The 17140-nt window shown below is 45.3% G+C and overlaps 1 protein-coding gene across 1 annotated transcript in view; it reads left to right on the top strand.

The window, feature by feature from the left end:
- Nucleotides 1–17140, top strand: part of arid1b (AT-rich interactive domain 1B) — a gene marked incomplete at both ends in the record, with an annotated part of 155745 nt that overhangs the window by 9702 nt on the left and 128903 nt on the right. The window contains one exon of the mRNA XM_079216991.1: nucleotides 14535–14738. Coding sequence (XP_079073117.1) covers nucleotides 14535–14738 — 204 coding nt within the window. The remainder of the gene's footprint in view (nucleotides 1–14534; nucleotides 14739–17140) is intronic.

Here is a 17140-nt window from a genome sequence, read left to right as displayed (position 1 = left end):
TTGTTTCCAAGTCTCAGTCTTTCGGATGCTAGTCGTGGGTGACCTTGCCTGGTGACTACAGCGCCTACTCATTAAGTAGTAAAGATGAATGGTTCCATTATAGCGGGGGTAAAAAACGAGCAGGGACAATTAGTGGTAATTAACAGCGGAGAGGGCGAGGCGCTCTGGAGGGCACCCTGACCCAGACTGGAGGGGGCAGAGGAGGTCTCGGTATATGTGGAAAAACTGTGTCTTAGGAAAGGTGAAGGTGATTATAGGTGCGTGTGTGTGTGTGTGTGTGTGTGAATCGATTGAAAGGTGTTTATTTGTGTTTATTGTATGTGAGTATGTGTGTGGGGTTGAGTATAGATGTGTGTAAACAAATGTAATCATGCGAGGCTTAATAAGTGTGTGTGTGTGTGTGTGTGTATAACCAGTGTGATGGGAATGGGCTTGTGTGAATATGAGTGCTGTGGTTAATCGAAGGGTGTGTGTGTGTGTGTGTGTGTGTAAGGCAAATCTGTAGGTGTGTAGACACTTCTGCGTGCCGACAGATGGGGAAATCATAAGGGGATTCTGCCTGTTTGAGCATTTCGAGGTGACGGAGGTCAACAGACGGCAACACCTCTCTTTGACTTTTGACCTCTGATGTGATGTCACTACCCCCCCCCCCCCCGACCTCCCCTCCTTCCCGCAGCCCTTTGGTGCGGCCGGGGAGCTTGTTAGGCAAAGGTCTGAGAATTAAAGGCCAAGCCAATATACCATCAGCGCTAATGAACATTTTGTGCTGATTTTTGTTCTTAATTGGGGATTTTTTTTTTGTGCTGATCTGCAGTATTTTAGCATCTCAGCATCAAGGAGAAATTCAAGGTTGTTCACCGAGAGACTCTCTTACTCTCCCTTTGTCTCTCGTTCTCTTTCTCAGCGGCTGTGCTTGATTTATTCAACCCGCCTACCTCTCGTTTTTTGTATTTTTTATTATCAGTTCTTAGTCTGAAATTGTCACAGCCGTGTAATCCTTTGGGTGCCACTAGCTGGTAGACTCACACATGAGCATGCACTCAGAGAGATGTGTGTGTGTGTGTGTGTGTGTGTGTGTGATGGTATCGGCGGTGGGGTGTCCAAACAGTATGCAGCGCTGGGTCTTGTGTCCAACATGGTAATCCTGGCAAGTCAATAAAGCGATGTTCAATATACCAGGGAACAAGGCTGTGTTGTCACTTTAACAGACATGCCAGAATTGGCAGTTAGTGAGAGAGAGAGCATTTGTCGAGGCTGGAGATTTTTTAAGGTATTTTGCAAAGTGCCTGCAAAGTGCTGCTTTCAGGGCCTCTGAAATTGCAATTCCTGGTAAATGGATGGTTTGAGGAGTATACAATGTATTAGAAGTCAATTGTGCATGGGAGGGCCTATTTTCCATATCGCTAGTCGAACAAGTGAGTAACTGTGTGTGTGTGTGTGTGTGTAGCTGTAGCTGTTGCATCTCTGCCTTCGTGGCACGCAAACATATTCAGACTGCACATGAAGTCCCCTGTTGCTCCGGCGTCTCTCGGCTCCGTCTTGTGCAGATTTGTCTGTATGGTGGGGTTAAAGGGTGGGGGTGGGGGGGTCTACTGTGAGGGCCGCAACGTACATCAGAAACCATTACCCATAATGGCCTCTCTCCCCACACCCCGCGTATCCATTCCCCTCTCCCTCTTCTGACATTTATTTTATGACTGCTTGCATATCAAATATTTAAATAAACAGAATCGGGGGCTGAGGCTGAGGTTTGCCCGGGGGGGTGACAAGGGGGAGGTTGCGGCGGGAGGGAGAACGGGGATGGATGATGACATTCATTTCCGAAACGAGGAAAGAAAAAAAGAAAAAAAATCAGGGTTGGGTGGAGGGGGTGCTAGTGGTGAAGGGTGGGAGGAAAATGCTTCGCTTGGCTCCAATCAAAGCAGGCGGAGGAAGGCGGCGTGTTTGTTCGCTCACGCCGGGCACCAGCGGTGACAGACGTTTGTGTATGCGAAAATGTGTACCGGTGCGAGTGTTAATGTGCGCGTGCGCTTTGTCGCGGGGCTCATCCGTCAGCATTTCCTGGGGACTAGGGGAGGACGTGAAGCAAAAGGGCCTTGTGACTCGTAAACAAAAAAAAAAGCAGCCCGCCGTACTGAAGCAATATCAATTGCGAGGAGATCAGAGCACGACGCAAATTAACAAAGGGGGAAAAAAGAAGCAATAACAACAAGAAAAGAAAGTGTAACACAGCAATGAAGGGAGCTAGAAAAAGAAAGGACAGAGGTGAGGATTATGAAGATTTATGTCTTCTCTCTTTTCCTCAGGAGGGGAAGATGGAGAGAAGAGTGTGAAGGGGGGGGAGGTAGAGAAGAAAGGGGGAAAAGAAGAAAGGTGTATAGATATATGTAGAGAGACAGAGTGGTCCTGGGGTGCAGGCGGCCAGTCTTGTGCTGGCTGGCGTCGGTGGGAGGCCCATTACTGTCAGGCTAATCTTGAAATAATTAATTGCGAAGTCGACGCTTTTAAAGAGTATTGTAATTGAATCCTAAATTAGGCTTGGGAAAGGGGACACGTCCTGCTTTGCTGCAAGTCTGTTCCCATTTTCCAGTCACACACACACACACACACACACACACACACAGTGGGTCGTGCGCGCAGGCAGAAGAAGAAAAAAGACAACAGGCAAAGGAAATGCTAATGAAATGCATATTTGGGGAGAAAGGGGCCATCTATAATTTAGCTGTGCTCTTTGAATGTGAATGATGTGTGTGCAAGCGCTGTGATTTATTTTTGTTGTGCAGAAGGATAATTCTGTCAGAGTAGGCTTTTATTCTTGTAAACAAATGTGGGGAAAAGAGCAGAATAAAAGTGGAGTAATAAAGTAAACAGAATGGTATGAATACATTTAGCTACTGGCATGAATAATTTGTATAGGGGATGGAGGGGTTTGATGAAAGGGAGATGACAGATAGGAAAGCTGTGATATGAGATTTTGGGTTGGCCTCCAATTCACTATTTTCTGGTACTTGCTTTCATTTTTTATTTGTGATTTCTTTTTTTTTCCCTCATGGATTAGTGCTGTGTATCTGTTCCTTCCCCACATTCCCACAAGTAGGTAAAGCATAGCCTTTACAGACACATACACATGCCCAACATGCACCTTATTACCCCTCAAGTCCTCCAAGGCCCTTTTGCACTAGCCTCCACACTGAGGCTCTGCTTGAAATGAGCAGCTCAATGTGCTTTCACTTACACACACTGCTGCCCACATAGCTCCTCCTGAATGACCCCTGCAAAACTATAAGCAATAGAACTTTCTGGATCAAAGCTCCGGGAAAAGGGTCTGCCCTCCATAAACGTCGGCCCGCTCCATAACTCTGGCAGGAGCCGGGGAAGAAAGATGGCACATGGTGCAAGGTCAGGGAGACAATAATGGAAACTAGGCAGTCAACAGATGCCTTTGTAAAAGCTCAAAAGTAGAAAAAACGCAATAATAATAATGTGCAGGATTGTTTAGGCCTTACTTTAAAATACATTTAGCGTTTACTGTCATTGTAATTGCAGTGCTCTATTCTCAAATGTAACACTTTTTTATTTAATGTATTTTCTTTACTTTTTTTATCAGTTACTTCTCCAAATATTTATCAGTGACTTTTTGAAATCCTCATAAATCAGATCCATTGCACAAAATAAAAAAAAAAAGAATACATCTCTTGCTGGTTCGCCGCCTGTTCCTCCCGTTATTTCCTTCCTCCATAACACTGGTGAAGAACACAAGGAGCAAACGCCATGAAACCAACATTATGTCTGGTGTGTTACGTGCGGGACAACTTAATCAGAGCACACAAGGCCAAATTGCCGATTGCCAATTGGCTGGTTATATTACCGGTTGCAGACAAGCAGTGTAGCATTTAAAAAGCAATTTTATTAAACGGAGTCCGGGGCAGTATAACGCAGTAGGGCTACATTGTATCACTTCCAGCGCTAACAATGAGGGCAAAACAGCCTCACCAGTCTGTTTTAACCAAAATAGTCTCAGAATGCAGAAAACACCAAACACGTAGCGTGTAACCGGTACAACCATAGACTGCATATAACATACGTAGTTAAGCCTTGAGTTAGGCGATTTGGCAGTTGCTATCTTGACTTATGGCCGTCGCCATCTTGGCTTTGAACGGGCGTGACCTTATTTGGAGGAGTGATGTAGAGACGCCGTACTGCCAACCACAGTAAGCCCACCCTAATGCAAACTCTGCTTTATGGTCTATTTGCCTCTAAATGGACCATGATTTACTCAATGAACATCACGCTGTATTGAAGAATATTTGAAACTAGCGATTGAGACCATAAACTCATGTTTACTATGTTTCCTGAGAGAGAAGTCAAGTCATTTTCTCAAAGACTTCAATACGATCAGACTTATTTTTGCAACCGGAGGAGTCATAATACTGCTGGACTGTAGAGATAATGAAAGTTTTATTCTACTTATTGGCTTCGCTCGGCAGAGCCGGAGGTTGCCGCCTGAGACGACGTCTCTCCTCCTCACCTGTCTCTCCTCCTCACCTGTCTCTCCTCCTCCCCTGTCTCTCCTCCTCACCTGTCTCTCCTCCTCACCTGTCTCTCCTCCTCCCCTGTCTCTCCTCCTCACCTGTCTCTCCTCCTCACCTGTCTCTCCTCCTCCCCTGTCTCTCCTCCTCACCTGTCTCTCCTCCTCACCTGTCTCTCCTCTGCTCAGCTCAGTGTGAAGAAGCCCTGTGGAGACTTGGTGAGATACGAGTGGCAAGGATATTAATGATCTTTGGAAATCTTGGCAGCATGAATATAGAGAAACATCTATATTATGAACACCTGTTTTTTTTAACAGGGGAATTTGCTTAATTTGGAAATTCATGTGCGTATATGATAACTGCTTCAGCTATCCAGTATTCGCTCAGTCGGAGATTCCTGGATTAAGTATCGTTGGGAGTTGCAGTCAGAAAAAATAGCTTTTGTATTTTCCTGTCATGCTACACTGTCTCTCACCTCCACCAGCACACACAAACCAGCCAAGCCGCTCTGCCAACATGTTGGCCCCGGCTGCTGTCCACCCCAATGCACTGCATTAGCTTTATTCTCATCTGTATTAACATCCTTGTCAGAAATGAAAAACAATGGAATTCTTCAGCTCTGGCACAAGAATCTGGCGGCATCTGTATGAAAAATCAAACGATCCTCATGCTGTTTTCCAAATGTTTGAAATTTTCAACTCATATTTGGTCCAGATCTGACAGCTATAAACTTGGCTCAGAACATCCCATTTTCTCCTGGCTGACTGGGATGAATAACAGCAGAGCGGACAATATTGTGGTCCAGCTGAGCATGGCTGACTCTTCTGTGTCTGTGATCCCTCTATCAATAAGGAACACAGGCCTGTCAGAAGGCCTGCCAACTGTCTGGCTGTCCACGCCGCCTGCTTTCTACGCAACATCTGGACACAGATGGTGCGCACTGATCACACTCTCACACACACAAAATACTCATACACATGTTTTCCTGATACTGGCAGACATTCATAGACTCCGCTGTGCATTTACAGTGGCTTAATATGAGGAAACAAGTTCATAACCGCAAGCATAGTTAACGCACTTGTTGTTTTCAAAATCCGATGAACTCGGATACACAGTGTGGTTCACATGAACATTGCCGTGGAGTTGAATGCATACAGTAAATAACCACATGGTGAAATGGTGTGTGTTGCAGAAAAAGGATCTGTGGCCTCTCCCGGGAAATATGTGCGTCCCTTTAATATGTCTGGCCTTTAATAAAAAACCTCAACATAAAAGGTCGGTCAAAGTTCGCTGTGTAAAACAACTCATGATCAGGGTTCTTATTCAGGCTATACATGTCTACAAGTCTGCTCCGATTACCTTACAGTGTGTGGTTGCATTGTTACTAAATGCTGAATTTGGTAACAGATGTAGCTATAGTTAGATTTTATTTTCTCATTTAGTGAAAATATATGAGGCTGATTAAAAAAATCGATAGAAAACAGGAGGTATCAGCGTGATCATGTCTAATTAAGGCCCTTTAATAGCAGATGTCACTTGACTTTCTCAGTCATATGTTGTTTATATGGGCTGGCACATCCAGTCCACCGTAAACATAGCTGCCCTGGGGCATAGCAATAATGGGAGGGAATGGTGGAGTTAAGTGTGAGTCAGAAGTGTGTATGTGCAGTCCGGCTCCCACAGGCTCTCTCATTGATCGACCCAGCTCCCCCACCTCATGTTCCCAGCCAGCTTCGGTGATTGATTCCCAGGGCCCTGGAGATGGGAGGCCTGGCCTGGGCTCACAGGGCCCGGGGCCTCCCAAAGGGTGACCTGAAAGGGCTGCGGAGAGGGGAGGGGGGGGAGCCTATTTCCAGGGCCCCTCACCCAGGTCAAGGAGCCCATTTCTAGTGTAGCCTTCACAGCGGGGTGTAAGAGTGGAGGCTCACATTCATTACATGAGAAAATGAAGGCCACGTCTGCTGCTGCTGTGACTGCTATATTGAGGTGTGTGGTGGTGGAGTGTGTGTTTGCAAGAGGTGAAGAGATATTGGTGCGTAGGGGTTAGGAGCAATCACTACCTTAACATGCTATTATACAATCTGTCAAAACACACACACACACACACACACACACTGTTCTATTACCACTGAAAACTGGAATACATTTTCTGGTTCCACTTACCTGCTGTGTTCCCATTCACTCTGAACCCTCACCGCCCCCGCGCATCAACAACCCCTCTCCGTGTCACTTTACGAGGGTAAAGTGAAATAAAGTAAAGCGGAGGGAGAAAAAAAAAAAATAATAATATGAAAATCAATTTTTTTTCTAATTAACTTTGTAAATTTCCCGCTGAGCTATCAGACGTCGGGGCCTGGCGCGTCGTGCCGAGTCCGATAATGAAATCAATTTGGTTCAAATTGTTTCAGGTGACTTTTAATGAGTATCTAATATCCGCCTGAGGAAGGAAGGTCAGGATATCTGTTTGTTATTTGTGTTTTTGTTTTTAAGTGATGGATCACCCGCAGGTGGAACACGGATGGCTTCACCCTGGAGGACTGGGCAGTGCTCCAAAGCAAACAGCCTGAATGTAAATCCTTGTTTTTGGTGGGGAGCCTCTTTAACTGCACCACGGGTGTGACCTAGTTTGACAACTTGCTTTTTATAGAAACAGAATTTTTCCTATTTATTAATTTCTAGATTAAAATATGTTTTTAAAAAAAACTGGAATTCTACACCTGTGTTTCAGGATCGCCGAACAAAGTCATGGAAGAAAAGAGATACATAACAAGAACGGGGGGGCTTGCTTTAGTTGAAGCTTTCACATTCATAATTTACTCTGCTCCCTCTCTCTCAATGGCCAGCCTCCCAGCCTGAGGAGCTCGTTAAGCTTTGCCTTACAGGGAAGACTAATGGATGGCAGAGAAAGCCCCCTCAGGACCCTTTAGCATCGTTTCTGTTGGTCTGCTCGCTTAGTATTCACTTATGTATTTTCACCCTACTCTGAGCACAATATCATGAATAACCATTGCTAATTCATAAACACACTCGGCGATACGGGACCTCGTTCATAATTATCCAAGCTGTAGAAACACAGTTCCTCTCCAATACCATTCCATTAGCAAAGGTGGTGATTTCCTTGAATAAGGGTGGGGTGGGGGGGGAATCTAGCCTGCATATTTAATAGCAGCATTTCGGCTCGGCACCGGGAGACGTGGGAAGCAAAAGGGCAGCACATTTACTCAAATGGCCTGTTCCCTCTCTTTGGGGCAGATGGAGTTATTGTTGTTTTTCCTGCCCCCCCCCCCCCCCCCCCCCACATCCTTCATTTGGTTGTGTAACAGCATCTCTCCGTGGGGTTCTGCGGTCTGGGGAAGTTAGAGAGGAGAGCATTCCTCTCGTTCCACCACGGCGCTTAGATGAAATGGGGTGTTTCAGTGGCCCTCCACTGTCCCAGGGTCACCGCAGGCAGACAAAAAGAAAGACTGGTAGCGTGTGTTGCAAGGCTCACCACGTCAGAAGCCGATTCTATGAAACGAGGCGAGCAGCGTTTAATTTGCATTGGTTTCAAAGCAGTAGTTGTACTGCCATGCAATCTTACCTAGAGGCTTTTCAAGTGATTTTCTACCCAGAAAGAAACTTTTTTCAAGGGGGAACACTGCTGATTTGTAGCAAAGTTTCTCAGATGATTTAAAAACACATGCTCAGCACATGACACAAAATATGAATGCGTTAGAAGAGGAAGAATGAAGAATTTTTCTTCCATGACCAGACTTGAAAAACTCTACAATATGTCGCTTGGACAAAGCTTTTTCTCTAACTAGAACCTGTGCAGGTTTATCTTTGTTATATAGTGGAAATCTGCTTCCTGGCACGAGATTTGACTGGGAAATTGGAGGTCTGTGTTCCTCCACACGTGTTTCCTCTACTGTATGTAGAGGCTTGCGTTTTGTTTGTTATCATTCTCTAATGGCGTGTCGCAGGCATGTCGGCCGCATCTCGTTCTGTCATTGAGGTTTTCCCTTTTTTTTTCTCTTCTCTACTCTCGTCCCTGCCGCTTCTCTAGCTCTCAGTCTGGGCGAAGGAAAAGGGCTCCGTCGACCCCGCGACCCCAATCTCACTTGAGACAGATGAAGCAGCCTCTCTCCTTCGCCTGCACCCTCCTCCTCCTCCATCCCCCCTCCTCCACCTCACTTAATGACGTCTTTGTGCCAGCCGTGACGAACCGAACGCTCGGGAACTTTTCCTCATGCACGCAGAAGGGGGGTTGGAAGGAGGTGTGTGTGGTTGTGTTTCCTGTGTGTGTGTGTGTGTGTGTGTGGTGTAAATATTGGTGTCAAACGCAGAGGGCACACCGATCAACGGGCTCCGAGGGGGACGCAGGAGAGTGAGCAATTATGTGCATTTCGCCAGACACAAAAGCCGCATAACAGCCTCTTATCTGCCTTTCGTTCTCAACGCACATCATCATTGCCAAACATACAGCGCTCACGCATACGTTTCCCCCCCCGTCTCCTTTACGGCCGTCACTCCCTCCACCTCTCCTCTGATAATTTCCTGCATCTCTTCGCTAGCCAGCCTTCATGCCTAGCTGCCTGTGCCATCCAGGCATAGTGGGGCCGAGGAAAGGCAATTTGGCTCCGTCCAGCTCCCAGCGGACCAGCGCTCCTCCTCACGCTGTCATTCATTACCAGACTTTTTTCCTAACAAGGCGTGCGTGCTGAGATGCTGGATGAGATTGTGTTTCAAGACATAATTCACTGAATTTGGTCGTCTTAGCGATGCCTGTGCGCGCAGCTCGGCTCCACTACACACTTGCACAATGAGTTCTGTTTTTCAGGATGGGGGTAACTTGATAGGAAAGATCTGTCAAGGCTAAGTGCTGTGTGTTGTCAGCATTTAGTATTGAGTTAACTTGCTTGAATCCTGGCAGTGAAATGAAGTGATGGACCGATACTAAAGAGTGATCTATTCCTCACGGAGGCCGGGGAGGGAGGAGTTAACAGCGCGCTGCTCCTCTGCTCTCCGCTTGATGACATCAGTATTGTCTCTGCATCCATGAAATTAATTTTTCTAATCTTAGTCAGCAGGAGCGGGGGAATTTGCACACATTAATATGGAACTCGATCTGTACTCGCCCACTGCTGCAGCCTCTCTTCTCCTCTTTCTCTCTCCCCCTCTCTCCGCCTCTCCCATCTTTTCTCTTTCCACCCTTTCTATTCTTCCTCTGCTCGCGACAGTAAGGCCCAGAATGCAGAGGGGTTTTCGAGCCCGGAGCTTTTGTTCAGGAGGCCGAGGCATCGCCAGGGCCCCGTAGTGTAATAGGAATTGGAGAGTGCTCTGCCTGCGTGGTATAAATAAAACACATAAAAGACGAGGCTGATTGTCCCAGCAGACCACCCAGCTCTGGCTGCAGCATGTTGATTCTCCAGGGACCGACGGCACAGAGCATAAAGAGGATCCGCTGACAATAATTATCCTTATTTGTTTTTCCTCACAAATACACACAGGGGCGAAAAGGGTTTCATTACACAGGTAGAAAAGCCGACATTCCGCATTAGTCCCTCCAAGAAAAATAGAAGATAATCAATACCAAAAAGGCATCTCGGGGCTAATTTTCATACACAATCAGGTTTGTTGGATTTCTCTATGGTTATATTCAGAACCATTTTCACATGGCACTAATTTGCGCCAGTGCCAAATAGGTTTTTTATAATATAATAGGTGAGCGATATAATTCTATGCTATTTTTGCACAGTACATCAGACTAAAGACTCTGGAGTCCAAGCAGCTACGAGGAGCTTTAGAGCCCCAATACTCACCTTAGCTGCTCGGGCCTGACGTGTCTTTTTTTAGGAACTGTTGCCTATCCAACAGGAGAAATCTGTTGTTCTAGACAGCATTAAACCACCGGGTGATTTAACGCATCATAATAGTTCACTGAACTGCTCTTCCAAGGTTCAAACTATTTCTATAAGTAAACTATAAGTGGCCGCCGCTCAATATAGCAGCTTGTAGTTTTCGTATTGCAGTGTTGGTTGTATGAAGAGCACCACTAAAATGCTGTGGGGGGGGAAAAAAAAACTGGATTTTAGTGGAAATACTGAAGGCTGGTATGTTGCAACACTGATCTCACTGTATTGTTGCTACACCTGCTAAGTGGGGGATACGGTCTCTGCCACGGTTTCCTCTGTGTGTTGTAAATAACTGAAATGAAGGGCTGATGCAGACAGGTGATGATTTGGTCATCTGGTGTGAAGGACAAGGGCAGCAATAGCCACAGGGACACAGTGTGTGTGTGTGTGTGTGTGTGTGTGTGTGTGTGTGTGTGTGTGTGTGTGTGTGTGTGTGTGTGTGTGTGTGTCAGCCCTATTTGAACATGTTCATTCACCACGGCTGATAAATCAGAAGATTTCTAAAAAGAATTCCCGCATTCAAAATGCAATTTGAATAATAACCATTTACCAATATTGTTTTATGTTTGTTTGATCCCAGTGTGCGTCTCATAATCCACATATCCAAGCCTTTTGTGTCGAGCATTTTGTCTCTTTCTGATTAACAACTTAGCACATTAAAGCGAGAAGAAATACAATCATTTTTTGCAACATAAAAATGTTGTCGATTGAGCTCAGAAAAGCAATTTAGCAGGTTTCACCCCACAGTAATTTCACCCATGTTCTGTTTTAATGGCTTTGTTTTGCAAAAAAAAAAAAAAAAAAAGAAGCTCACCAAAGTCAGAGCGCTGGAGAGGAGTTTATAAATTGAATTTTAAATTTAGCAGTTGAATTACTATTGTCTCCCATGCCTCCTCCCCCTCCTCCATTGAATGGCATACCCAGATGAACAAAAGTGAAAAACACATTTGAAGAAAAATAAAAAAAACAATTTCTGTGTATTCCCTCTAGTTTTTTATCTGCTGTCCCTTCTGGCGCAAACACGATTCACTACGTGTCATATTCATAATTTTTTTTTCCTAAGTACAGCCATTTCTCTGAGGGTAGAAAAAAAAAATTCTTTCAATTTGTCAAGAATTGTTGTCTTTTTTTTTTCTTATGCCTGGTGGTGTGAGGGAAATAGTGGGCATATCTCTCGGAGAAGGCTGCAGTGGGCTGAAATCTCATTTAGTGGAACTTGTCATGAGAGGAGATATGAGGCTCCACTTGGGGAGGCGGAGAATACTCATGTTTTTTGCTTCAGTGGACAGGTGTGGATAATGCCTTGTGTGGAAGATGGACCAATGTATGAGATAGCTCTCTATCATTTTATTGTGGCTTTTTATTTAATAATGTCCCACAAGAGTGGGTGAGGGATGAGAGAGATCAACAGTGAGAGCCAGAGCAGGATTCTGCTAATACACCTTTCTGTGCATGTGTGTGTGTGTGTGTGTGTGTGTGTGTGTGTGTGTGTGTGTGTGTATTTAATCGAGCGTCCACTTCTCCTCTCCCAAAACTCTGAAGTTGTTTTCTGTGACCAGTGCCTTTCTAAAGGGCAGCAGTTATGTTTTTTCTTTGTACGCGTGTGTTGACACTTGGCAGCCGTGTGTGATTTACTTGTGTTGCGTTCAGCATTTTTGGCAAACGGAGGACCTCTTGAGATGGATTGGGGAACTGGATGGAGCTGGGGAGGGGGTGTGCGTCCCATATCATGGGGTGGCACAGTGCCCTGGATTTTCAAATACTGCGAGAGCGTCGCCCTTCCGCTGCAGATATTGCTTAGTGGACCTGTGTGTGAGCGTGTGTGTGAGCGTGTGTGTGAGCGTGTGTGTGAGCGTGTGTGTGTGTCTGGCTTGTGGCGTGTTCTGAGTGTACAAGCATTTAACAGGTCATGCGTTGCCCTCCGCTCTGGAGAAAACTCCATTATTGCTCCATTAGAAGCGTATGACCAGAGTCAGATATTCTTAAACAAATCTCTCATTTGATATTCAGTTGGTTTAAGTATAATACTCAGCTCAGATGCACTAAAGGACCGAATCTATTTCAGTTGCAGTCTGAATGAAGTTATTAGATCGCTCTCGTTCCTGCTCAGTCAGGCTCTTCGTCGTCTAACTGAGCGATAAGGAGCCAGGACAAATAATCTGATGATTCAGGATCGTTTTCTCGGATGAAAAAAAATCCAATAAGGAACACATTTCGCTTCTTGAACTTGAAGTTCAGCCATCAGTATTTCAAAAAAATACAAAATGATTTCCCTCTCAAAAACATTTTTAAACGTGTTTCACAGCACAATGGCTCATAACTCTAATTATTTCCTAATGTGCTTCACTCTAGTGCTGGCAATCATTTTGTCAGAGGAGATGTCAGTTCTTTTCATTTTAGATCAGTACCACTGGTGCACTCTGTGACTTTTTCTTCGACAACGTAGGGAAAGCTTTACTTATTAGTAGTTTCACACATGGAGGAGGGCAAAGTAAAGAGTATATGGACTACAAACATGCAGTAACATTATTTTTCCCTTGTGATGCAGACCTTTGCAGGGTAACCCCTTCTCCTCTCTCACACACCCACATACCTCCATGCTGTGAAATAACTTTCAGACAGCGCATAGTACTCGTTCCTCTCTCTCTCTCTCTCTCTCTCTCTCTCTCCCTGGCTTTCCTTCCTCCATCTCTCTCCCCACTATAACACACTCTTTCTCTTTCTCCTCTGCACTCTGTGAAATAGTCCAATGTACTCCACGCACATGCCTCAGTAGACAAAACCACTTTAAAGCTAGAGCGCCGTAACCGTCTGCACGTAACCTGCTGAATAAAGTGCTGCCATCCCCTGACATGTCTTCTTGATATTAGCCTGGCAATATGAGGCAACAGCAATTTCTCCTCCACACTAGACGAGGTGATATTGAGTTGGGAAGAGGAGAGGGAACTGAGGAGGGAGGTGGTGGATGGGGAGGAGGACGAGGAGGAGGAGGAGGGAGTTATTTGGAGATGAGAGAGGAGAAGTGAAAGTGTGTGTGTGTGTAAGAAACAGTAGGAACAAAATGTCATAAATCACACATGATCCTGCACGGCGGAGACAAAAGGGAGAAGGCATGAGAGGAGAGAGGGAAGATAGAAGAAGTCCACATTATCTGCCCAGCAGACAGACAAACACGGCGCTACGGGTGACGGATTAGCATTAGCCTGACGCACTGTACCGGAGTTTTCCAATGGCTCACTGAGACCCCATACAACCTCTAAAAAGGCTCTGAAATACTTACAACGGAATAAATTGCCCTTGACACCCTCTCTTTCTACTCTTTGATTTTGTTTTGTGTGTTTAAGAGGCTCGCTCCCAAGGTGTAGCTTCGGAGAGCTGCTGCTTTGACTGCTTCGCTGCCCCGGATTCCCTCCTGGGATTCAAACTTACAAACTTGATGTGCCTCGATACAATTGTAATGCAATGTTTGAAATCCCTGCCAGACTCACAGCCCTCACCAGTTCTTTTTATTTGAATTCAGAAGAGCATAAACTCAAATGTAGTTATCAGTGTTTCTGCCAATTGTTTTTTTTGTTCAGTCCGCAACAACATGAAAACAAGCTAGTAAGTGAGGGAGCGCTGTACGGCGATTACTGGCACTGCTGGGCTGTGGTTGTGGGAACTAGGCCATAGAGGTTTTATTGCTATTGCTTCCCATCACTTTAAACAACATTTACAACAGTTTCAAAACCCTTTCAGACATTAAAACAAAGAGACAAGCTTTAGGTTTTAATTAAAGCATTATATGTTGGCCCTCCTCCAGCAAAGTTTGCTCTCGATAGCGACGCAATAAGCATCGTTGCTTACTTAATTCCAGTTGTAGTTCATTTATGACCTGTAGGCATTAATTTAAGGCTTCCACTTGCTGTGCAATTACAAGATAAATCGATGGTGGCTGTGGTTTGGAGTGTGTGCACTAAGTGGACCTCCATCCAACTTGGCATGTGCTGGGTGAATTCATTTTTAGTGACTCTCAGCCAATCACAATGCACCGTCATGAATGAATGTGAGATATTAGCCAAGAAAGAAATGCTGATGACGTAACATGAGTCCCTCCTGTTCCCCTCTGCAGGTGTCCTCCATGGACTTCATGGCTATGAAGCGCTCGCAGCTCTACAGCATGGCCAACAATCCTTACTCCGCTCCACAGCAGCCAGGGGGCGGGCCTTACCCTGCTAGCCAGCCATACACATCACCCCCTCCACACAGATATCCAATGAGCATGCAGGGGAGGGGCCAAATGGGCATGGGCGGGATGCAGTACCCTCAACAGCAGGTATGTCAACAAACCAAAAGGCTACATTTGTTCAGATCTGCATTGCCGATCCAGATACTGTAGCTGGTATTATAAGCCGTCTTACTGGATGTGGGGCACGGTGAACATTCTCCATCGGGTTTCCCCCCCGAAGGCTTGGCATGTTCAATTTGAGAAGCAGCCTAAAATACCAGGCAGAACACTTCACACCCTGGCATGTGGTGGTGTCACTCCCGTTCATCATTCAGCTCCCCATTAGACTCCCACTGGAGCAAGATGGGCTTGACGCTGTGTGCGTGTGGTTTGTGTGTGTAAGCATGGTCATTCTTCATGCTTGTTTGATGGAGCGCCTCTATGCTCGATTATGTATTTCTATAAGCTTCTGTATTGTTGTGTGTGTGTGTGTAACGTCTCTTTAATTGTGTGTTTGTGTGAGTGGTGGAATGCTCTCTGTGTAGTAAACATAGATGCAGCACAGCCGACCCACGTCACAGTCTGTCTGCTATGGCCCTGCGATGGAGACAATAGTGCTTCTGTCGGCTTTATTGAGTCTTAAGTGAATCTCATTTGGTGGGTGTGTGTGTGTGGGTGGGTGTGTGTTGGAAGGAGAAATACAGAGATAGTATGTATGTGCATTACTCTGTATGTGCTAAATATATGTGTTTGCGTGGATCGTGTTATGGGTGTCCCAAATTTCTGGCAAAAGCAAACTTCTTCTGTGTGTTGTGTGTTGGGGGGGGGAGGGGAGGGGAGGGGGAGGGGTGTCCCCTGCTGTCACTGACTGCTATATTTAGTCAGTCTGGTCTGTTGATCTGGACTTGGACACATCTTATTGGGGCAAGCAAGCTTCCTTAAACTATGTGCGTATACATGCAGTCGCAGAGAAAATTGGTCCGTACATTTATACTCAGATAGACCTTCACCTACAATTTTCACATATACAGTGAAGATTTATATTTTGTATTTTAAAGAAACCCCCATGTGGAGATAGAGAAGACATGAACAATTAGGTATACAGAGACAGAGAATAAAAGGAATGCTACACTGATTCTACAAATGAAGATTAGTTTACTCATAATAGGGAATACAACATTATGCAGCAGTTGTATAATAATAATAATAGTCTTTTGTTGCTTTGGAGGAGCTTTGTGACATTTTATTAATGTATTCATTTTTGTGTGGGTTGTGTGGGCAGGCTATGTGTGTTTATACTAATAACAATACTACTACGAATAATAATAATAATAATAATAATGATGATTGTATATAGTTAAATATATACTTGAATTGATCTTAAATAAATAGTCAAATGAACAGCTTAAAAATCTACAATACCAGAATGAGTAATGGCTGAAAAGGGGTAGGTTGAAGCCAGAGCTTATTATTCCCACCCTCAATAAATGTAATAAAAATAGCATTAATTGCTCAACAACTAATTTACTCCATCATGTTTTTCCTCTCTCTGGTGACATGGTGCTCTGCAGTCCTAACAGGGAGACTTCATTACCCAAGCTGCAGGTCTAAACCTCATTTGACGCATCTTGATGATGTCAACGCGCTCCCACAACATTATTGTTGCTCCGTTTTTTTTGCAGTTTGAAAAACCCCACATTTGGGAGGGAGGGGGCGGAGCCTATGTGAAGACGGGCTGCGCATAGAGAGTAATGCCGACGCATAATGACGTGCAGTCAGTAGCACGCACAAAAATACATCCCCGGCACTGCTTTGTGATGAAATCCTCGGGCGTATTACATAGCCCGAACGAAGCGCTATGGAAGGTAATTAGTTCAAATAGAATTAGTTGTTCACTCTGGCTATAGCCATGGGAAATGTGCTTCTAAAGTTTCTAATTATCTGGCTCTGGCTTTAAAAGCAGCACCACCGCATTGCCTATCTGCAGCCGGTGAAATCTAGCTCACAGTAATGAGTTTCGGAGGAGGAGGTTTAATTCCACACTCTCACATGAGCGTAATGAGCCTCACCTCCTGAAAAGCGGTCAGGGGTCTGATCAGGGAGGAGCGGGGAGGGCGAAAAATGAACGCCCCAGACGTGCACTGCAAAATCTACTGTATATCAAGTCTTAAAGTGACTATTTATTACATATCAAAAGATGCACCAAATGCAGCTAAGATGGACATGATTGCAGCTGTGTTTGGAGGAGGATAAATCCGCCACCCCGCCCTCTTTCCTAACCTCACATGTTATAAAACTGCCCCGGGATCAGCTTCAACAATCACTCTCACCGTCTTGACTGTGGCTTCATCAGCATGGGGGATTGTGGGTGATGTAAGACGCGGCACACACAGTCCCCCATGATGCATTGCGCTTCAGGGCTGAGACCTCAGCTTGTCACAGCCAAGCATGCTGGGATGTTGCCAGGCAACGTGACGTTAACAAAGATGTGTGTGTACGTCTATCTCTGT

This window comes from Taurulus bubalis (genome assembly GCF_910589615.1).
Source record: "Taurulus bubalis genome assembly, chromosome: 4".
NCBI classification, from domain to species: domain Eukaryota; kingdom Metazoa; phylum Chordata; class Actinopteri; order Perciformes; family Cottidae; genus Taurulus; species Taurulus bubalis.
The sequence above is the reverse complement of the archived record's forward strand: the minus strand, read 5'-3'. Positions and strand labels throughout refer to the sequence as shown.